The sequence below is a fragment of the Balaenoptera borealis genome, assembly GCF_965194805.1.
Source record: "Balaenoptera borealis genome assembly, chromosome: 4".
Taxonomy (NCBI): domain Eukaryota; kingdom Metazoa; phylum Chordata; class Mammalia; order Artiodactyla; family Balaenopteridae; genus Balaenoptera; species Balaenoptera borealis.
Genome location: NC_138861.1, coordinates 2,950,385 through 2,974,777, shown reverse-complemented (window position 1 = coordinate 2,974,777; position 24,393 = coordinate 2,950,385). Strand labels below are relative to the sequence as shown.

Here is a 24,393-nt window from a genome sequence, read left to right as displayed (position 1 = left end):
TCTGACACATGAGCGGAGGCATTTCCAGTGGAGAGCATCCTGGGTAATGTAATGGAGACGCGGACCTAATTCGATTGTGATTGCTGGGAGCGTACTGGCCATTATACTCTGTGGCCTATAGTTTTACTTTACTTTGCTTTTTTTTTTTTTTTTAACTTTACTTTTACTTTAGGCACGAAAGTCCTGCAAAATGAGATTGCTTTTGTCAGCTACTTATTGGCCAGAGACACTGCAGTGGCTTAGAAATTCCTTGGAGCACTGAGACCAAGACCCTCTGTACCTTAAAATTCAGCAAGCGACCTGAAAGTCTCTCTACCATGGAGCTAGGAAGTCAAAGCTTATGTTACCATTTTCGTCTTGAACTCAGATGAATATTACTTCACTCTTGCTTTAACCAAATATGAAACAGAATAAGAGAACCTCTTCTTACACTAAGCGGTTTTGCACTGTAGAAAGTTTATCCACCCAGGAATAATCAGGATCGGGATCTTGAGTTTTGTTAATCACCTGTTGAAAACATTGGCAAAAATCAAAAGGAGAACAGCATTCAATTGATAACCACACTGGTGACAAGAAGATTTTCAGTGTTTTTCTCTTCTCTCTCAAACACACTTTAAAATATGACCATGTCACCCTGCATTCTGATTCTGTGGGCATCTCTAGACTCAAATGTTTCTGATTCTGTTTCTCTTTCACTCAGAATGGTCTGGCAGTGGGCAACTTCTCTGTTTAAATGTTTTTCACAGCTTATTAAATGGCTATTTTGATACACCTGTCAAAGCTAACAAAAGTTATTAATGCTTTCATTTTACCTGCAAATTATAATAACTTGTAAAGAAATTAGAACTTAGACTCTTCCACTATGGAATACCTAAGATCAACAGGCATATTTTTATCCAGATTTTTAAACTAAATTAGTTAACGAAACATTTCCAGCCTTGTTTTAAGATTAGCTAATATTCTAAGTGAGGAAAAGTTATAAGCAAATTCATAATATTTCTACTATTGAATGTAATCATCTTTGTCTCTTAGCTGAAGTTTCCTTGATGCCATACTCCTAATGCTGTCATAAGAGATGAGAAACTATTGTACATTTGACTTCTATGTTATGTGCTAAATCAAGCTTTCCTTTGGCAATCATGCTTTCTCACCCCACGAGCAGCTCGTGATGTATGGCAACATCGTAACGAATACTTTTTATGTATCCTTAAACTTCAGTTTGCTTACATACTTCCATCTTGATGGAAAAATCTAAGGCCATTAGCTTACTCTGTAGCTTTTACCAAGTTGCATTTATTTTCCTTTCTTCCCCCTTTGTGTGCAGGGAGGTTGGTTAGGAGGTATCTGGGTCCCTAAAGTGGGCAAGGAACACCAGACATCTTCTCCCCGTCTCACTCCTTCATTCTCTCTGAAACATCTCCCTGATCAGAGAGGCCTACGGATCAATACATCTCTTTCCTCTTACACCTAAGCTACTTATTATTTGACTTTAGTGTCGATTTAACTAAGGTTTCTGTCACCTTAGTTGATAAGAGTTTTGATAGGGGAAGAAGGAAGGGGAAGAAACGATTCATTCTGAAGTAAGGAGTAGAGGCAGCGCCTCAGTGTGTGGGTGGGAGGTGGGATTTCAAGGGCGGCAGCCAGCACTGGGCCCTGGGCAGGTGCACTCAGCATCCGAGGCGCCGGAGTCTGTGCTCACGGCCGTGGCCGTTTGCCCTGGAACAACATCTGTATACGGAGCCACTGGCACTAGTGCTGCGGGCTGTCTTGTAAAGGTTGCCCCTGTTTAACCTAGACTTGCTATTCCAGACTAATTTATGTTCTTCAGGGTCAAAACAGTGACTCCTTCCATATTTCCCGTCTTCACCTTTGAGTGGAATGGGATATGCCAGAAAAGAGAAATAGAAAAAAGTCAGGTCTAATTCCCACTTTCGTGTGACTTGATTTACCCTTTCACTGGCTTTGTCTTATCTGTGGCCCCTGCCCTCCCCCAATCCTACTTTAAAACCTCCTTCCTCCCCCTTTCTAAAGTCACTGTCATGTTCCTCTTCAGTATTTAGCGTTCCCGTACTGCGGAAATCCTTAAGTTATTCCAGAATATGGGCTTGTGTGCACGTCTCCTAGTAGGGATCTACCGTTAGTAAAAATAAGTAGACCTCTGTGTTTGTTGAGCATCTTTACTGTGGAAATATGGATTGCTACATAGACCCATGCTAAAATATTTCAGATAGCTCTGATTTAAAAAAACACCCCATTACCCTCTTATCTGCGTTCAAATCCGTGCATTTTCCTTTTATCTTAATTATATGTTTCAGATCAAGGTGGTTCTCATTCTCTACTCACATGCTCTGTTATTAATGGTGTGGTGTCCACAGAATACGTGTTATTTGGTATTTTGCTTTTGATGAACAAAAATATGAAAGCACTGCAAAGAAAATAAATTTTAGTGACATTTATCATAACCCTGGTTCACATTAAGTTGCCTGAATTTTAAGGGAAAACACAGCTTAAATTAAGTCTTAACGATACGATGATTACTTCCAAACTGCCTCTTCGGGGGTCCTGCCATTTCTCCAGCACTGCTGTTCTCTTTGACATCTCTCCTTGTCCTTAATTACAACAGCTTAAAAGCTAGACTCATAAGCTTCCCTCCCAAATCAGATCTTTCTCCTGATTTTCTTGTTTCAGTCAATGGCCCCATCTTTCTTTTTATTCATGCTTAACCCTGGAATCACATGGTAGAAAACACAAATGGAAACACCTTGAAATGATATATCTCACCTGTTCTATTGACAAACCCCCCCAAAGCTTAACATCCTCAATTGGACAAACCCGAGGAGGTAAGTACCACTGGTGTGAGTGCAGAACTGTGCGACCCCTACAGAGGAGACCCTGGGGCCATGGACCAAAGGCACAGGTGTGTCCACTCGTAATCCTACCGGTCCTGGTCCAGGACCTCTAACACAAGTACGGCCACACTCAGGTGAGCCGACCCTCATGATCGTCCAGTGGAATATGACACAGCCATAAAAAAGGAATGAGGATGCCCTCTGTGCTTTGACATGGAAAGACCTCCAGAGTATATTTTAAGAGATAAAAACACATGCTTAAGCCTAATACCTCTCTCTCCTAAGGCACTGACTATTCATGTCCAGTATCTTTGTAACAAATGCCTCACTGACCTTGACTTTTGAACCACGCAAAAATGTTAAAATGTGTTAAAATATTAAATTAACTTAAGGAAACTAACAACTTTGGTATACTTTTGATATTCCTTTTTAAAAACATTTGCATGGTTCAACAGTTAAAGCAATATAAGAAGTTTTCAAAGCACACATGAGACTGAAATAGTATGGGTAGCTGAGTGCAGACTAGTGAACCCAGATATGCTATCTTTTGTACAAAAATTAAAAATGTCGAGTGAGCTTCCTTAGTTCAGTCTCTTGGCTGCTTTATAAACTTGAATGGTTCCATATTCCCTTCCATAGGAAATTCAAGTTTCACTTTGATTTTTACTGCTCTCTGCTTCATGCCCCATTCAACCTTTCTCAACATAATCCCCCCATGGACTTCTTTCCCCGACCAGTCCCTGCTCCAAGCTTGTGTGTCCTGTTTGTGAGCCTTCCTTAGCTGGACACACCGTGTCCTCACCTCTTACCCAAACTAGAGAAGACGTGAAGTGCTGACTGTCAGAAGGGAGCCCCACCCCCGGCCGGTGCTCCCCTATCTTCCTCTTCTCTGAATTCCCAAAACACTGAGAATTGTCATCACACGGTCCAGACCATCTGCCACAGGTCCATGTAATCTTTTTTCTCTAAAGACTTTCCAATTCAATAGAAGATAGGAACCACATTTTCCATCTGCCTCAAGGTCCTCGAAGTACCTGACACTCAGTAAAACTGAATGCATAAAACCTGATTATATGTGTCTATCTTAATTGTTAAATAGACATGTGTGTGTGCTCATATATATGTTAATTCGCAAAGCTAACATTAGACACTGCAACTGCATTTTCTTCTCAAAGTTACCATGAAAACCCTCTACTTTGTATAGACCCGTCTGTTTTTCAATAGAGGATGATATGTTAGAAATATACTTGAAGGACACAGAGAAAAGCCCTAGAGTGCTTCTTCAAACACCTGTGTGACCCTCCAACAAATCACTTAACCTCTCTGACCCTCAACTTTTTTCATCTAAAAAATGGGGAGGGACTTCCCTGGTGGCGCAGTAGTGGAGAATCTGCCCGCCAATGCAGGGGACATGGGTTCAAGCCTTGGTCTGGAAAGATCCCACATGCCACAGAGCAACTAAGCCCATGCACCACAACTACTGAGCCCCCGAGCCACAACTACTGAAGCCCACACGCCTAGAGCCCGTGCTCTGCAACAAGAGAAGCCACCACAATGAGAAGCCCGCGCACCACAGCGAAGAGTAGCCCCTGCTCGCCGCAACTAAAGAAAGCCCGTGCGCAGCAACGAAGACCCAATGCGGCCAAAAAATTTTTTTAAATACATAAAAATAAATAAATAAATAAAATAAAAAAAGGAGATATACTCACTTTACAGAACTGTGATGAGAATTAAATAATAATGGCTACAAAATTCTCAGGGTACTTTTTGGCACTTTTTGGTATTTTTGAGATAAAATCTCAAAATGTGTTAGTCAGTTGAGAAGTTTAACTGCAAATTGGATGGGAGACGGGGTGCTGAGCACGAGGAAGAAATGAAGACCAAGGAATCAGTGGTCTGAGCCTGTGTACTAGACACAAAATGGGTGAGCCAGAAAGAAGAATCCAGCTCAATTAGGTCAAGAGGGGATCTGGTGGCGCTGAGTTAGGACAAGGTAATGAGATGTATCTTATGGATATGAACATAAAGCCAAATAGATCACAAAGTCTTCTGGGCTACAGACTTGAAGAACTTGGTACAGTGTGTCAAACACAAAGTTCCATGATCGAGTCTGTGAATGCTTTCAAAAGCATGGGAAACTTTAAAAATAAATCAATATGTTATACGCAAGGGTACTTCTCTATACTTTCAACCTTTCCCATTTCCCTAGATTTGCAACCCTACACACATTACTATTAGTAAAACTCACGTGTGTGTTTACACTGACAACTGATTTCAACAAGCATCTATTATATGTCAAGCACTGTGTAGCGAAGTCTGATAGTGATGGTGGGAGAAATGGTGCACAAAGAAAATAACAGACTTTGTCTTTCAGGATCTCATAGTTTAAGGATAAAGAGGGTTGTCTGAATAATACAACACAGACCCTGAGAATGTGGGTAATAGAAGAAGTGCAAAATACAACGGGAGTTTAGGGGCGACTCATTCTATTGATAATTAGGAAGAAGAAAATCAAGAAAACATCATATAGAATGGGAAATCTTAACTGATATTTCAGGGAGGCAGAGGAAAGGGCTTTTGGGGCTGAGGGAAGTGTCGTGTCGGGTATGATAAATAACCCTGGGTCAGTGAACTGACAACCCAGGGCGAAACTGTGCTAGGAAGAAGTGTTGAATCTCCAACTGTGGAGGACATGCTGGATTAAGGAGACAGATTTATTCTGAATCCAGTGGGGAGCCTTTAGGGGTTCCTAAATAGAAGAGTGATGTCCTGATTTGAGAGCCGATACAAGCAAGTCATACTGGCAACAGGAAAGAATGGAACTAGGGAAATGAGATGTGCGATTTTTACAGCTGTATACAGGTGGGTAGGTAGTATGGGACTGAGGGAAAGGAGAGGAGGAACCTGTGAAAGATTCAGAAAGAATTTTACAGGATTTGATCTGGGGTCAGGTACAAAGGAAAAAAATTTAAGATGCCTGAGGTTCTGAATTTGAATGACTGTGGCTAATACTTTCTACGGAGAGAAGGAATGCAGGAAGAGGGACCAGTTTTCAGGGAAGGCTAAAGTTAGAAAAGTAATTCTGATTGGGAAATGTTGAAGGCAGATAGAAAGGAACCACCAGCCCAAGGTATGTGCAGGACTGACCTTGTGCCTGACCTGGCAGGGTCCCCTTCCACAGGTGGCCCCACCTGAGATGGAGTAGGAGGCACCCGGGGGGCATGCACGTCGAGATGTTCAGCCTGGTCCGCAGTTCTATGTAAGGACTGTGGCTCTGAAGAAAGCTAACCGCTAGAACCAAAGATCTGGGTTTCCTCACAACACAACTCTACAGAGGAAGCAAGTTAAGGAAGTAGAGAAAAGAATGGAGAGTAGATTCAAGGATAATTCAAAGCCTTTTTTTAAAAAAATTTTTATTTATTTATTTTTGGCTGCATTGGGTCTTCATTGCTGCGTGCGGGCTTTCTCTAGTTGCGGCGAGCGGGGGCTACTCTTCGCTGCGGTGCGCGGGCTTCTCATTGCGGTGGCTTCTCTTGTTGCGGAGCATAGGCTCTAGGCATGTGGGCTTCAGTAGTTGTGGCACGCAGGCTCAGTAGTTGTGGCTCGTGGGCTCAGTAGTCGTGGCACGTGGGCTCAGTAGTTGTGGCACACGGGCTTAGTTGCTCTGTGGCATGTGGGATCTTCCTGGACCAGGGCTTGAACCTGTGTCCCCTGCATTGGCAGGCGGATTCTTAACCACTGCGCCACCAGGGAAGTCCTCAAAGCCTTTCTTTAATAGAAAAGGAAATCTGTCTTGCTGTGAACTCCGACTCCTGGATGTTCACTGAAGCGTGTCTAAGAGAGTGTCCTGGACTTTGTTTCTCGGTATCCGTTCCACTTCCACCCTGAGCCATGGGAACTAGAAGACTGACAACTACATTTGCCCAAACTGTGCTTCATCTCGGCTTTGCCAGCGGTGGGCGGGGGGGGGGGGGGGGGAAGTTGGGCATCATCTTGCCTTGGCTGGCTGCAGGCGTGTCAGCAGCTCGGGGCAGACACATTTCTCCCCCCAGTGCCAGCTGGGGTGGGTGCCCTGGAGCTCTGGGTGATGCCACCTTCTCCCTTTGCTCTTTTGGGCTTTATAACACTTTTTGTCAACAGTTCCCTGTGCTAAACCCTCTGCTGTTTAAGACGCCTGGGGTGATCTTGGATATGGAGACTGACTGATACTTACCCCGGATAACACGTAGGGAAGACGTAAGGCTAGACATGACCTTAGCAACGCTTTACAATTGACTGTACAGAGGATGGGAGCAATTGTTTCCATTTTAAAAAGAAAAGCAACATCCTAAACCAATGTAACCAGATTCCAAGTTTCCTTATAGTGGCTATGAAACTCCAAGTCATTTCAATGAATTCCCTTAAGAACAAACTGATTTAACGGAGTTAAAATGGAAAGGTTCCAGAAATTCCTTTTAGTAAAAGGTAAAAAATATTAACAAACAGAAACCTCAGTTAAATCGAGTCGAGAGACCAGAATGGGGAGCTCACATGCCCTGTGATCATAGCAGAGCCCAACAGGAAAGAGAAAGACCCCCTCTTCCTTCCTGGCCAGGCCTCAGCCAGTCGACAGCCATGGACTCCTTGTTTGCTATAACCCTCCCAACTTCCTTGTGTCCTCTATAAAAGCGTTCTCCTTCCCTTGATGTGAGGGACTTGTACTGGCTTGCCATGGTTGCAGACCCCGAACTGCAATTCTCTGCTGATGCTGAATAAACCCATTTTTGCTGGGGACAATCTGGCCGTCTATTTGTTTCAGGTCAACAAAAGAAACTTCGAAGAGAGCCAGGTTGCACCACAGAAGAGACCACTGCATTTTCCTGCCTCAGACCAAGATCCAGACTAAGCTGGGTGACTCCCAGACACGCTGGCTAGTTAACTGTTGAGATGGACAACGTAGGCCCAGAGGGGTAACAGTAACCGAACATGAAAGAGTTATTAATTAAAAGAGTGACTATCGTAATTAAAATTACCCACCATGTAGAGCGTTAGCCATGTGTCTAGCACTATATGTAGCACTGAACATATTTATTTAATCCTCAAAATATCCTATGAGGCTGGTGCCATTATTATCCCCACCTTATCCCCAGATGAAGAAACCAAGGTTTAGAGAAGTTAAGTGATTTGTCCAAGGTCACACAAGTAGAAGTGATAGAACGTGAATAATTTGTAATTTTAGAGAATGTACACTTTCCAAAGGAAGAAGGAATATGGAGAAAAACAAAGCCTGATGGACTGGATAAATTGGCCTCAAATTATCATTAAGTCAAGACTAAGGCATTCTACATTCCAATTTTGGGGTGTAAAGAAATGTTTTTTGAGAGAGCTCTTCAAAGCTCGAATGCTATGTGAATTGTACAAAATATACAAAATTGCCTCTCACCAAAAATGTCAAGAATCTGCTATTTTAGAATAATCAATGTTATTTCCTCTCCGATTGGCCTGGAAGAACTCTCTAAGGCAACGTTTCAACGACAAAGAGATTGTTCCTGAATGTGGCTGGAGAAAAGCCATCAACCGCAGGAGGAAGGGAAATATAGTGTTCTTTCCCTGAAGAATAAAAAAGTACTAAAATCTTCGCAGGCAATACTATCCATTACGAGAGGTGCTGACGGGAAATACAGATGGAGTCTAGAGAGGAAAAGGGACCGAATCTAAGGTGACCTAATTCTGTGATGGTTTTATGGACTGAACACTGCCATTCAGAGATTCAAAGTCATTTTCATCCCCCTTAATACAGTGAATATAACTAGACATCCCCAAACAGGTATTTACATGAATGTGTGTTGTCACAGGTGAGAGAGTGGTTATCTGAGCGGGTTGAGAAGAGCTGAGTGATGTGACAGGAAAGCGGAAAGTGAGTGGCAAAGAATACATGAGTAATAAGAGAGAATCAGTGGCTATTTCAGAGCATCAGGAAGCCAGAATAACATTGACTTAACAGCATTTTCTAGTTCGCAAAATACTTTAATTCCATTTGATCCTCATTTATGAGCTATGTCTTATGATTTTTCTGAATATTACAGATAAAGAAAATGAGCTTCACAGCAGCTAAAAGGTTTCCCAGGGTCTCAGAGCTTTTGACCACTGAGGCTGGGGCCCCTAACCCCAGACCTGATACTTTCTGTCCTCTGAAGCCATGCCTGTCAAGGTAAATGAAGAATCTGAGAAAAAACCATGTTGATTGATGAGACGTGGGTGTCAAGCAATGTAAACACATCAGGATCTTTAACAAGTGTTCTGAATGTTGGGAAGAAGAGTTAAATCATAAGAAATGGCCACGTACCTTATTACTGACAGCCCAGCTCCGATGTAATTGAGCAGTGGTTTTGACACCTCTTCTGCATCCATTCCAAACCAGCCAAACCTGGAAATTGAAAGAGTCATATCAAAGTAGATATTGTTGAATATGTGTTCATCACAGTGTTTAAGGCCATGGACTCGGGGTCAGATTCCTGGATTGAAATCCTAGGTCTCTTACCTACTACCTGTGATTTGGATAAGTTAACTATCTTTATTGTGCCTCAATTTCCCATGTTTAAAGCTGGGACAATTATACCTATAATTATACCTCACGTACATGTTTCTTAAGATTAAATGAGATAGTATATGTAAAAGTACTTGTCTAAAAGAAAAGTCCCTTTCTCATTAAGACTAAGGAAGAAGGAAGAAAAAATAGATTAAGTGGATAATCGAATGCTGATGAGTTGACGGCTACTCTGTATAATACTTGAAATAGACTTCAATAACTGCTTGGTTAAAGATCCCTGCTCTTTGGCATCCTTTTAAATTCTTTTTTTTTTTTTTTCCATGCCTTGAGGTTGTAGTGATTATCACCGACAATCACTGTGAACCACCCAGGGCCAGAGAAAGGAGGCAAGGACAGGAAAAAGAAAACAGCACTTGTAAAAAGCAGGGCGAGGATGAGGAAAGGACAGGAAAGAATGTACTGGAAGTTAGTTGGCTTTGTTATAACTGAGGTTGTTGTAGTGCTTTGAGCGGGAAGAGGAGCCCGGAAAGCAAGGTTAGAGCAAAAGCCCCCTTTCTATTTATTTTCCCAAACTCAACTTGAATGTTCATCTTAATGCTGAGTGAGGGTGGTGCAGTCCAAAAGGATCTTCTCAGATGATAAGGCTGTTCCCAGGCTGCACCGGACAACAGGGCAGCTTCCGCCAGATAACGGCGATGGAGCACTTGACACGTGGCCAGTGCAGCCGAGGAACTTGATGCTTAACTTTATCACATTTTAATTAATTTAAATTTAAATACACATGGCCACATGTGGCTTGCGGTGACCCTATCTGGAGAGCTCAGCTCTAGAGCTGGGGGTTGGCAAACTTTCCCTTAAAGGGCCAGAGGGTAAATATTTTAGACTTTGCGGGCTGGTTGGCCTCTTGCAACTACTCACCTCTACCATTATAGGGAACAAGCAGTCACAGACACTCCTTAAACGGATGTGTTTGGCTGTGTTCCAATATCACTTTATTTACAAAAATGGCTGGGAAGCTGGACCAGGGTTTGCTGACACTGGCTCAGACCCTAGAGGGAAGAATGTGGGCTTTAGAACCAGCAGGCCTGGATTTGAATCTGGCTGATTAGCTCTGTGAACTTCAGCAAGTTCCTCATCTTCTTTGTGTGTCAGTTCTCTTATAAGATAGCACTTACCTCATATAGTAGTGAAAATGAGATGGGAATAATGTGTATAATATGTCCAGCAAATTGCCACACATAGAAAGGGAACATAAATATCAGTGTCCTTTCTCTCTCCCTACTTTGTTCCCTAGAGACAATTCTTTACTTTATCTTGATCAGAGTGTTAGATCACTTCTTTAGAACTTAAGGGAAATGGTAATTCAAGGTAGCATATGTTATGTGTATGCCTTACCAGTGGTGACTTCTGTGAGGGTAGGAACCAAGCATTATTCCTCTCAGCTAGTCCCATTCTTAGCACTGGCCTTACACAGAGTGTGAGTGCAGAGAATCATAGTTGAAACACTTTGCTTTGTGTTACCTTGAGCTTGCCCAGCCGATTAAGGTATTAAATGATCCCCAGATTAAGATTCCAAGGCCCAAACCGATGGTTTTGATAATTGGGACAACCGCAATGTTTCCTGTAGATGAAATATACAGAAGAAAGGTTTTATTTCCAATACAGAAAACATGTTTATCAATTGAATTAATTTTTATTTTAATTTCAACTGAAGCTCATGGGAGGGTTCCCTTTTCTCCACATCTTCGTCAGCATTTATTGTTTGCAGGTTTTTTGATGATGGCCATTCTGACTGGTGTGAGGTGATACCTCATTGTAGTTTTGATTTGCATTTACAATAGCCATGGAAGTAACCTAAATGTCCATCAACAGAGGAATGGATAAAGAAGATGTGGTACATATATACAATGGAATATTACTCAGCCATAAAAAGGAATGAAATAATGTCATTTGCACCAACGTGAATGGGCCTAGAGATGACCATACTAAGTGAAGTAAGTCATACAAAGACAAATATCATATGATACTGCTTACATGTGGAATCTAAAAGAAGGCTACAAATAAACTTATCTACAAAACAGAAATAGAGTTACAGATGTAGAAAATAAATTTATGGTTATCAGGGGGTAAGGGGGGGGGTGGAGGGATAAATTGGAAGATTGGGATTGACACATACACACTACTATATATAAAATAGATAACTAATAAGGACATACTGTATAGCATAGGGAACTCTACTCAATACTCTGTAATGACCTATATGGGAAAAAGAATCTTAAAAAAGAGTGGTTATATGTATATGTATAACTGATTCACTTTGCTGTACAGCAGAAACTAACACAACATTGTAAATCAACTACACCCCAATAAAAATTTAAAAAAAAAACAAAATAAAGATTTAATAAAAATGAAAAAAAAAAGCTTATGGGATTTGGACAAACTTAGTAAAGCGCAATTCATCATTTTAAAAATAAAACAGCCACATGTTTTGGCATTTAAACTCATGATTATGACTGCTAAAAGAGCCAGGCTTGGGGCAAAGTCCTACAGAGAAAATGTTGAATTAGCTCCTTGCCTAACTGCACCAATGCTCTTCATCCTTAGCACAGGTCTCTGTTTTGTGTCTTTTTGCAGAAGCCGGTCAATGATAAAATCAGTAGTGACCATCCCCTCCGACTCGAACCAGGGCCAACCACGGGCAGATGTCCCTGTGCCAGTGTGGGCCCAGACTTTGCTCTCCCGTGCTCACCAACTTGTCTTCTGGATTCCAGCACCCAGTGCTTCGTGCTCAGGACGAAATTCATGGTTGCTCTTTCCAGTTCTTGATTGACTGTCTGGTCTCAGTCAATCTCCTCTGGAAAGGTTCCCTCTCTTGGTTTCCAAGATCTCTCCATCTCCCAGTTCCCTCCTGTTTCTCTCTTTCTCGGGCTGCTCTTTCTCATCACACCTTCTGGATTTAGATGCCCTCTGAATATTTTCCCTAGAACACACCCCACCTCTTGCTATATTCTTCTTTGCGTACTTGACTAGTGTCATGGTTTCAGCTATCAGCTAGAGTCACATGCTCCCAGTGCTAGTCTGGACCTTCTCCAGAGTTTTAGTGCGAATAAGAAATTTCCGGGGCTTCCCTGGTGGCTCAGTGGTTAAGAATCCGCCTGCCAATGCAGGGGACACAGGTTCGAGCCCTGGTCCGGGAAGATCCCACGTGCCGTGGAGCAGCTAAGCCCATGCGCCACAACTACTGAGCCTGTGCTCTAGAGCCCGCGAGCCACAACTACTGAGCCCGCGTGCCTAGAGCCCGTGCTCCACAACAAGAGAAGCCACCACAATGAGAAGCCCGTGCACCACAACGAAGAGTAGGCCCCGCTCGCCGCAACTAGAGAAAGCCTGCGTGCAGCAACGAAGACCCAACACAGCCAAAAATAAATACATAAATAAATTCATTTAAAAAAAAAGAAATTTCCAACACCAGGAACTTTCAGCTCAAAAGGTCCCAGCTGAACTCATTATTTTCCCTTTCAGACACGTTCTTTTCCCTGTTTTTCTCATCCAAGTCAATGACACCATCACTCTCCTAATCACTTATGATAAAATCCCTACATCACCATTGGCTCCTCCCTTTCCTCTGCTCCCCACATCCAATCAGCTACTGTAACCTACAGCATCCCCGTCTGCAGCAGTTCTCAAACTAGACTCTAACCCACCGACTCCCAGTGGGACCTGCTGGGTGAATGTAGATACTATGGCGGTTGTCAAGATCTGCAGGATGAATGGTTGCTTTCTCTGCTCCCCTCTCCCATTAGACATGGCAATCATAAGCATACTAAGGTATAAGTGAGCTATAATAATTACAACTCTAGTGGAAATTTAAAAGTTAACTCTTTTGTCCTCCAACTCATCATCTTCACTAAATCACTTAATTCTGTAGAGATTCAAATTAAGTAGTTACCCAATACATTTTTAACATTTAAATATTTATTTGCTTTTAATCAAATGGCCTCTAGAGAGCCTTGATACTTGGGACTCTCTTTGCTAAAGAGAAGAAAACTCTCCTGGGGTGTATTTATTTTAATAGAAGAAAAACATTCCTGATTGGCCAAGCAAAGGTGTGAGTTCTAGTTATATAACTTCAGGCAACAGTGAGAAGGCAACAGAGGGAAGATTTTTGTTTGCTTTTGTTTTTCTGCCCGTGCTTTTGAAATGATAATGTGTCTGTGTTTGTCTACTTTTAAGGACAAGTCCTAAAAATGATAGTAGTAGAAATGACTGTTTAATAAATATTTTCTGACAAACATAATGGGAAAGAAAGAAAGAAAGACCAGAACACTTAGACTAATATATGAGTTATGCTTGAACAGATAGCGAGTGAAACATTTTTCCTATAATAAATTTATATAATTATATATATAATATATAGTAATAATTTTACTATCACAATTATCTACCAGGAACTAAGAAAGAAATCATTAAAAGGGAAGAGTCAGGAAACATACCAAAAATATTTATGGAACATATAAATGAAACAAACTAAATTGTTCATTTAGTTTCCTTCTATTATGAACCAGATTTATTTTGATCATAGCATAAAACGATTAAAGAATAAATTATATCAAATATTACCTGTTGCCCAAATGCAGCCCCCAACCATTGCAAAAGGCCAAAACTTAGGGCAATGTAATATCAGATTGACCACCAAGGCAACCAACCATATGGCAGCACAAAGTACCCACTGGAGAAACATTCCTGGAAATAAAAAAAAAAATTGGTGTCATTGGTTCAAACTGATCTAAGGAAATTAGTGCTTAGGAATATCAATGAATTATTACAGTAATGGTCACAATTTATTGCATGCCTATATGCCAGGCACTTTACATGTTTATTATATTTCTTGTAACTACTATGCATCATAATTAACCCTAATTCAAAGACAGAAAATGCATCTGAGATGAAGCAACTTGTCCAAATAGCTAACAGTTTGTAAAATTGGAATTTAAACTTAACTTGACTCCAAAGCTTGCTCTACACTGTGCATTCCTGCTTAACAGGGATCAAAAGTTTTCTACCAAAGAATGTTGGCAAGACCAAGACCATATATTTTTATTCAGATGCTATACTTAGTGCCATTCCTCACCAAAGACATGGCATTAAGAACTTCACAATAGCATGATAGTAATTTAAACCTTTGGGGATCATATGCGCCACTTTGGGATAAACATAAAGTCCTTTATGGGCATATGTAGGTCTCATGCACTTGGAGTTGAGTGTCTGCAATGAGTCAGACATTCCAGACCTGAGAATTAGCCTTCTAGGTCAGGGCTACTCCCCTTCCTATGCTCTGGGCTACCATCTGCCGGTTACTTGGAGGTCACATGGTGATATGAGGTGGATCTGTACTTTTCTGAGGCTTAGAAAGAGGGTTTAGGGATTAAAAGGATACAGAAAACATCGACATTGGAAAAAATACTAAGGTAGTTATAACTCAGGGTAGCACTTTTGACTCTATTGGAAAATTTTGCCTATTTCTATTCAATCTCACGGTGGAGGAGAGGCAAAAAAGGCTGTTAACCTCTAAGACAAAAAAAGTAAGAACACAGAGATGAAAGGGAACTTCGTTTTACAAATGAGAAACTGAGAACAAAAGAGCGGATAAGGTTTGTCTGGGATCACACAGTTCTTGTAGAACACCCAAAAGTCAGGTCCTCTACCCCTTAGTATGTTTTTTGTTATTTTTTTAGTACTTTTCATTCCTGTTCTAACTCCAAAGGGAAGAAGAAGAAAGGCTCTGGAGGGAAAAGATTTGTAACTCTATTGTCTTAGTGGTATAAAGACATAAGAAAAAAGCCTGAGATAAAGTTGAAAAAAAAAAGACATAAATTGGAGTGAAAACACAATGCTTCCCACCAGGCTTTCACCATAACAACCCCAATTCCTCCTCCTGGCTTTAACAGGAAAGGCAGGTAGATAAAAACAACTACTGTTCTCCTTCCCTAAAATTCACATTACAGTCAGTTCTACCATAACGCGACATGTGTGTTCCTAAACATCACCGCACTGTGTAAAGTCATGTGATAAAACCTGCAGAGCTTAGGGGGAAAATGGGGCTAAGGACACAACACTCAGAAACTTCATCAACAACTTATTAAGAAAAGATAGGAGCCTAAAAAAATGGTAGTGCAGTTTTACACTGGTTAAGTGGTTAAGACATTCACAAATGCTGCAATAAATATGGAACTTTACCTTAAAAAAGATCTGAAGTTGGCTTATGCAAATGGATGTCAGAAGTGTTGTAGCTTGTGAATTATTGGGAAGGTGGTGAATGAGGGTTTGAACACCAGATGTGTATGGGTGTGGTGTAACAGACCTGGTGGTTGTGTGAAGGGGTGTGTGTGAGCATATTTTGTGCATTACTATGCATCTTTGTTCATCTGGGTGCAGTTTTCTGTGTTCACCTAATGTTTGTCAGAGTCAGAATTGCTCATAGGCAAACACAAATTTCGTGTGATGTGCAAATTGTTTTCTATTATATCAATTGTGTTGGCAATTTGTGTTTGCAAAACAAGTGTTATCAGTAGAGCTAACTTCCTTCTTTTCTAAACATAACAGACATGGCTAAAAAGCCTTCCCCATCCTGGCTTTATGATGAAACACAATCTTAAGGTTATCCTATACTGACTAGCAGTCAGATAACCTGTGGCATAGGCATTGTCAGATGATTTTTTTTAAGCTCTATTCATTTGGCTTCAGGTACAGCAAAATTCATTTTTATAGCCATCATTTATAAAAGACCGAAAAAGTGAACTTCACATTTAAAATTAATTTAAGACTAACAATGAAGGAAACATAACTACCATCGCCAGTCTCATATTTTTTAAGTGGTACAAAGTTTGAGCCAAACAAAAGGATGGCTGCAATAGAGGAGATGAAACCAGTGGTGAGGTCTGTTCCGTTATTGCTCATGGCTCTGGTCCTGCCCGAGAGCAAGCTGGTTCACTTTCAACTTGTTGTACTTTTCAAGAGCTTCTGAAATGAAAGGAATAAAAATGAAACAATTAAAAAGTTGTGAATCTGTGAGCAAATTGTGATCAATACATGATACTTATTGAGTTTTTGAAAAGTAGGTTAAGAGTCCTTCTTCCAGACAAAAAGTTAGAACATTATGAAATTATGTATTACATTCACACTCCATGTTCATTCATTCATTTTTTCATTTGTTTTGTCAACAAATATTTTTTGATCACTGACCTACAAAACAAACAGAAAAACAAGCAAAATTTGTCTTCAGAGCTTGAAAACCTAACTTCTTCCAAGACCTGGATACAATTTGTATGATATTGTAAAGAAATTCTTCTGTGTGTGTAGATTGTGTAATGAAGATTTGTGTACCAGGATCCTGTTCAGTTCAATTGGTTGTTGTGACAAGTGAATGACAGAGCACGGGTGAAGACTTTGCGAACTATCAGTGCCTTCTGAGCACAAGCTGTTCTACTATTTAACACGAGCTTAAGGGCACATTTAAGTTGTATTGTTGCTACATACTCAGGATCCCCTAGAGCTAAAGGCACTTTTCTTCAACAGTAGCACCACCTCGGTGTGTATTAGTTTAAATAGTTCATGAAATTATATTTGTGACTTTTAAAAAAACTGAACAGTTAGAAGAATCTCCTAAAGATCTCTTTAACAATCTCTTGAAGGTGGCCAAGATGGTGGAGAAGGAAGACCCAGAGCCCACCTCCTTCCAAAATCACAACTATTTACCAAGAAACTATCAGTGAAAATGACCTGAAGGCTAGCAGAAAAGATCTTCTACAACTAAAGATATAAAGAAGGAACCACAAGGGGATGGGAGGAGGGGTGAAGACACAGTAGAGTCGAGACCCACACCCATGGGTAGGTGACCACAAACAGTAGGATAATCACAATTGCAGAGATTTCCCCAAGGAGCGAGGGGTCTAAGCCCTACATTGGGCTCCCCAGACTGGAGATCTTGCACAGAGAAGATGAGTCCCCAGAACGTCTCGCTTTGAAGGCCAGCGAGACTTGCATTTGGGAAAACCAGAGGGCTGTAGGAAACAGAGCCTCTGCTCTTAGAGGGCGCACACAAAATCTCACACACTCCAAGACCCAGGGCAGAGGCAGTAATATGAAAGGAGCCTGGGTCAGACCTCTTGCTGATCTTAGAGAGTTGCCTGGAGAGGCAGGCGGCAAGCAATTCTCACCCTGGGGTCACAGATGTTGGCAACAGCCATTTTCAGGAGCTCATGCTGCCACTAGGACACTGGTGCTAGCAAGCACCATTTTGAAGTCCTCCCACTAGCCTATTGGCACTGGAATCTGGCCTCGCCCAAAGGCCAGTTGTCACCAGTCCTGTGATGCCCGAGGCTAAGCAGCCAGCAACGCAGAGACTAGCCCAACCCACTAGCCAGCCAGCAGAAGCCATAGGTAGCCCCCCTAGTCCCCAGTATCTGCAGAACCTGGTCCTGCCTATCAGCAGGCCAAGACTAGCTCCAGGAGCCCCTGGCTTGCAGGACTTGATTCTGCATTAGGGGGTCATGGAACTAGTGCTAGACCACTAGTACAGCATGTGAGATTTTGCATTCTCTCTTTAAGAGTGGAGTCTCTGTTTCCACACTGGGCTGGCACTAGACACATGACCCCCTGGTGCACTTCAGCCAGCTGCCTCAGGAGCTGGCCTCACCAACCAGTGAGTGGGCACCAGCCTTGGGACAACATGGTCCCCACAGCCAGCCATGCTGGGACTTGGTCACTTCCACCAGTGGCCAGCAGCCTCTGCACTAGGCAGGGTCTGGCAATCAACTGGGCTGAGGGCCAGGCACACCTACCAGTGTACCCACAGTAGTTGGCCCTAACACAGCAAAAGGGCTCATGCAGCCCATACAAGAAGCACCCCTAGAGAATACATCTCTGGTGACCAGGGGGGAGTGTGCTGCTGGGATGAATAGGATGTCTACTACTTAAGGCCACTTCTCCAAGATCAGAAGATATAACCAGCCTATCTAATACAGAGAAGAACAAAAACAAAGAACCAGAAAAATGAGGTGACAAAGGAATATTTTCAAAATGAAAAAACAAGATAAAACTCCACAAGAAATGCTAAGTGAAGTGAAGATAAGCAATTTACCCAATAAAGAGTTTAGGTAATGATCAGAGAGATGCTCAACGAACTTGGGGAAAGAATGGATGAAACAGTGAGAATTTTAACAATGAGTTAGAAGATACAAAGAAGAACAAAAGAGAGGTGAAGAACACAATAACTGAAATAAAAAAAAACACTAGAAAAAAATAACAGTAGATTAGATGATATAGAGGAAGGGATCATCAAACTGGAAGACAAAAGAGTGGGAATCACCCAAGCCAAACAGAAAAAAGAATTTAAAAAAATAAGGATAGCTTAAGAGACCCCTGGGACAACATCAAACATACTAGCATTCACATGAAGGGGTGTAGGAATGAGAAGGGAGAGAAAAGGGGCAGAAAACATATTTAAAAAAAATAATAGCTCATACACCATACTAACAAACTGAAGAATAAAAACCATATGATCATCTCAAAAGACGCAGAAAAAGCTTGATGATGTCAAAAACATTAAACATCTGGTGGGGATTAAAATGCAGGGTTATTGGGCTTCCCTGGTGGTGCAGTGGTTGAGAATCTGCCTGCCAATGCAGGGGACACGGGTTCGAGCCCTGGTCTGGGAAGATCCCACATGCTGCGGAGCAACTAGGCCCGTGAGCCACAACTACTGAGCCTGCGCATCTAGAGCCTGTGCTCCGCAACAAGAGAGGCCACGACAGTGAAAGGCCTGCGCACTGCGATGAAGAGTGGCCCCCACTTGCCACAACTAGAGAAAGCCCTTGCACAGAGATGAAGACCCAACACAGCCATAAATAAATAAATTAAAAAATAAATAAATAAATAAAGGCAGAAAATGCAGGGTTATTAAAATGTATTCAAAGTTGAGAGATCATCAACTTAAAAAAAATCACACACACACACACACACACATATATATATAGGTTGCTATATATAAATTTGATGGTTACCACAAACCAAAAATCTATAATAGATGCACACACAAAAAAAAAAAATAGAAAGGAATTTAAACATAATACTAAAGGTAGTCATCAAATCACAAGGGAAGAGAGCAAAAGAAAAAAAAAAGGAGCAAAAAAGAACTGAAAAACAATCCCAAAACAATTTTTAAAATGGTAATAAGTACATACCTAATCATCAATTACTTTAAATGTAAATGGACTAAATGCTCCAATCAAAAGACACAGAGTGGCTGAATGGATTAAAAAAACAAGACCCATCTATATGCTGTCTACTAAAAACTCACTTCTGATCTTAAGCCACACCCAGACTGAATGTGAGGGGATGGAAAAAGGAATTCCATGCAAATGGAGGTCAAAAGAAAGCTGGAGTAGCAATACTCAAATCAGATAAAATAGGCTTTAAAATAAAGACTGTAACAAGAGACAAAGACAGACATTACAGATTGATAAGTGGGTCAATACAACAAGAAGATATTGGGTGTAAATACATATGCATCCAACACAGGAGCACCTAAATACATGGGAAGGGGCTTTAACACTCCACTTACATCAATCAACAGATCATCCAGACAGAAAATCAATGAGGAAACACAAGCTTTAAATGGCACATTAGGTAAGATGGATTTAGATAAATAGATAATGGAGAGATGTTTATAGACCATTCCATCCAAAAGCAGAAGAATACACATTCTTTTCAAGTGTGCAATGGAGCATTCTCCAGGATAGATCACATGCTGGGCCACAAAATAAATCACATTAAATTTAAAAAACTGAAATCATATCAAGTATCTTTTCCAACCACAATGCTCTGAGATTGTAGAAATCAACTACAAGTAAAAAATTGCAAAAAACACTAACACCTGGAAGCTAAACAATATGTTACTAAACAACGAATAGGTCACTGAAGAAATTAAGAGGAAATCAAAACATACCTGGAGACCAATGAAAATTAAAACACAAGGATCCAAAATCTATGGGACATAGCAAAAGCAGTTCTAAAAGGGAAGTTTATAGCAATACAAACTTACCTCAGGAAACAAGAAAAATCTCAAATAAACAACCTAACCTTAAACCTAAGGGAACTAGAAAAAGAATAAAAAACAAAACCCCAAGTTAGTATAAGGAAAGAAATCATAAATATCAGAGCAGAAATAAATGAAACAGAGCCTAAAAAAAAAAAACAATCAAACTAAGATTTGATCACTGAAACTAAGAGCTTGTTCTTTGAAAAGATAAACAAAATCGATAAACCTTTAGTCAGATTCAGCACGAAAAAAAGGTCCAAATAAATTAATCAGAAATGAAACAGTAGTTATAACTGATACCACAGAAATACAAAGGATCATAAGATATTACTACAAGCAATTATATACCAATAAAATAAACAAATTAGAAGAAATAGACAAATTTCTAGAAATGTACAATATCCCAAGATTGAATCAAAAAGAAATAGAAAATATGAACAAACCAATTATGAAAATGAAATTTACTCAGTTAAAAAAAAAAATTCCAACAAACAAAAATCCAGGACCAGATGGCTTCACAGGTGAATTCTACCAAACATTTAAAAAGAATTAATGCTTATCCTTCTCAAACTATTCCAAAAAATTGCAGAGCAAGGAATGCTCTATACTCTTTCTACGAGGTCAGCATCACTTTGATTTCAAAAGCAGACAAAGACATCACAAGAAAAGAAAATTAGAGGCTAACATCCCTGATGAACATGATGCAAAAATACTCAACAAAATGTTAGCAAACCGAATTCAACAACACATTAAAAGGATCACATACCCTGATCAAGTAGGATTTATTCCAGGGATGCAGGGATATTTCAATATCTGTATATCAATCAGTGTGATACACCACATAACAAATTGAATAATAAAAACCATATAATCATCTCAACAGATGCAGAAAAAACTTCTGACAAAATTTAATATCCATTTATGGTAAAAACTCTCAACAAAGTGGATAGAGAGGGAACCTACCTCAGCATAATAAAGGCCATATATGACAAACCCACAGCAAAAATCATACTCAATGGTGAAAAGCTGAAAGCATTTCCTCTAAGATCAGGAACAAGACAAAGATGTCCACTCTCATCACTCTTATTGAACACAGTATTGGAAGTCCTAGCCGTGGCAATGTGGACAAAAAAAGAAATAAGAGGAATCCAAATTGGAAAGAAAGAAGTAAAACTGTCACTGTTTGCAGATGCCAGGATACTATATATAGAAAATCCTAAAAATGAATAAAAAAATCATTAGAACTAGTAAATGAATTCAGTGAAGTTGCAGGATACAAAATTAATATACAAAATCTGTTGTATTTCTGTACACTAAGAATGAACTATCAGAGAGAAAAATTAATAAAACAATCCCATTTACAATAGCATCAAAAAGAATAAAATATCTAGGAATAAATCTAACCAAGGAGGTAAAAGACCTGAACTTGGAAAACTATAAGACACTGATGAAATTGAAGATGATACAAACAAGTGGAAAACTATACCATGCTCATAGATCAAAAGAATTAATATCGTTAAAATGACCATACTACCCAAGGCAATCTACAGATTTCCTGCAATTCCCATCAAAACAGCAATGGCATTTTTCACAGAACTAGAACAAATAATTCTAAAATTTGTATGGAAACTCAAAAGACCCCAAATAGACAAAACAATCTTGAGAAAGAAGAAAAAAGCTTGAGTTATTATGCTCCCTGATTTCATACTTCTAAGCTACAGTAGTCAAAACAATATGGTACTGGCACAAAAACAGAAATATAGATCAATGGAAAAGAACAGAGAGCCCAGAAATAAACCTACACACATATGGTCAATTAATCTATGACAAAGGAAGCAAGAATATGCAATGGGGAAAAAGCCTCTTTGATAAACGGTGTTGGGTAAACTGGACAGCTCCATGAAAAAGAGTCAGACTGGACTGCTTTCTCACACCACGTACAAAAATAAACTCAAAATGGATTAAGGACTTAAATGTGAGGCCTGAAACCATAAGATTCCTAGAAGAAAACATAGGCTGTTCACTCTTTGACACTGGCCTCAGCAATATTTTTTTGAATCTGTCTCTCCAGACAAGGGAAACAAAAGCAAAATTGAAAAACAAATGGTGGACTTCCCTGGTGGTGCAGTGGTTAAGAATCCGCCTGTTAACGCAGGGGACACGGGTTCGAGCCCTGGTCCGGGAAGATCCCACATGCCGCGGAGCAACTAAACCCGTGCGCCACAACTACTGAGCCTGCGCTCTAGAGCCCACGAGCCACAACTACTGAGCCCGTGTGCCACAACTACTGAAGCCCGCGCACCTAGAGCCCGTGCTCCATAACAAGAGAAACCACCGCAATGAGAAGCCTGCACACCACAACGAAGAATAGCCCCTGCTCACCGCAACAAGAGAAAGCCCGCGCGCAGCAACGAAGACCCAACGCAGCCAAAAATAAATAGATAAATAAATAAATAAATCTTTAAAAAACAAAAACAAATGTGACTACTCTAACTAAAAAGCTTTTGCACAGCATGGGCACTACCAATCAAATGAAAAGGCTGCCTACTAAATCAGAGAAGATATTTGCAAATGATATACATCATAATAGGTTAATATCCAAAATATACAAAGGACTCATAAAACTCAATATCAAAAAACAAATAACCTAATTAAAAAATGGGCAGAGGACGTGAATAGACATTTTTCCAAAGAAGACACACCCTTGGCCAACAGATACATGGAAAGATTCTCAACAGCACTAATCATCAGAGAAATGCAAATCAAACCACAATGATATATCACCTTACACCTTTCAGAATGGCCATCATCAAAAAGTCTACAGATCACAAATGCTGGAGAGGGTATGGAGAAAGGGAACCCTCCTACACAGTTGGTGCGAATGTAAATTGGTGCAGCCACTATGGAGAACAGTATGGAGGTTTCTCAAAAAAACTAAAGATAGAACTGCCATATCATCCAGAAAATCCACTTCTTGGTATCATTCTGAAGAAAAACTGAAACACTGATTCAAAATGATATATGCACACCTCTATTCATTACATTATTTACAACAGTCAAGATATGGAAGCATCCTAAGTGCCCAGCAACAGATGAATGGATAAAGAAGATGTGATATATATACATACACACACACACACACACACACACACACACACGCACGCACACACACACACAACATAGAATACTACTCAGCCATAAAAATAAGGAAATCTTGCCATTTGTGAAAACATGGATGGACCTAGAAGGTATTATGCTAAGTGACATAAATCATATGGAGAAAAATAAATACCGTATGATTTCACTAATATGTGGACTCTGAAAAACAAAACAAAGGAACAAACATAACAAAGAACAGACTCATAGATACAGAGAACAAATAGGTGGTCACCAGAGGGGAACAGGGTTGGGGGGTGAGTGAAATAGGTGAGGGGGTTAAGAGGGACAAACTTCCAGTTACAAAATAAACGAGTCCCAGGGATAAAGATGAAATGTACAGTATGGGGAAAATTGTTAATTATATTGTAGTAACTTTGTATAGGGAACGATGGTAACTAGACTTATTGCAGGGATCCTTTTGTAATGCACAGAAATATCGAGTAACTGTACTGTGCACCTGGAAATAGCAGAGTGATGTAGGTCAACTATACCTAAATTGAAAAAAAAAAAAAAAAAAGGTAGACACTGGGAGGAAATGTGTCAAAATGCTAAAATAGTTATCTCTGGAGGGTGGGGATTATGGGAGATTGCAAATTTTTACGTTATGCTTTTATGTGTTTCTGGTAGTGTGCAGTGAACATGTATTGCTCGTAATATGAAAACAGAGCAATAAATGTCATCAAAAATGAAACGAAAAAGACATATCTCTTAAATCCCTTCCAGATTAAGGCTCTTGAAAAATACCTTCAGGACTCCCC

General features: G+C 40.3%; 1 protein-coding gene across 6 annotated transcripts in view; it reads right to left on the bottom strand.

The window, feature by feature from the left end:
- TMEM144 (transmembrane protein 144) overlaps positions 1-24,393 on the bottom strand; it is a 57,942-nt gene that overhangs the window by 19,658 nt on the left and 13,891 nt on the right. For all 6 annotated transcript variants that reach the window (XM_082391359.1, XM_082391358.1, XM_082391363.1 and 3 more), the window contains 6 exons: positions 16,227-16,398; positions 13,999-14,121; positions 10,900-10,999; positions 9,175-9,255; positions 2,344-2,425; positions 431-507 (listed from right to left, as the gene is read on the bottom strand). In XM_082391359.1, the coding sequence (XP_082247485.1) occupies positions 431-507; positions 2,344-2,425; positions 9,175-9,255; positions 10,900-10,999; positions 13,999-14,121; positions 16,227-16,335 (572 nt within the window). In that variant the 5' untranslated portion in view covers positions 16,336-16,398. The remainder of the gene's footprint in view (positions 1-430; positions 508-2,343; positions 2,426-9,174; positions 9,256-10,899; positions 11,000-13,998; positions 14,122-16,226; positions 16,399-24,393) is intronic.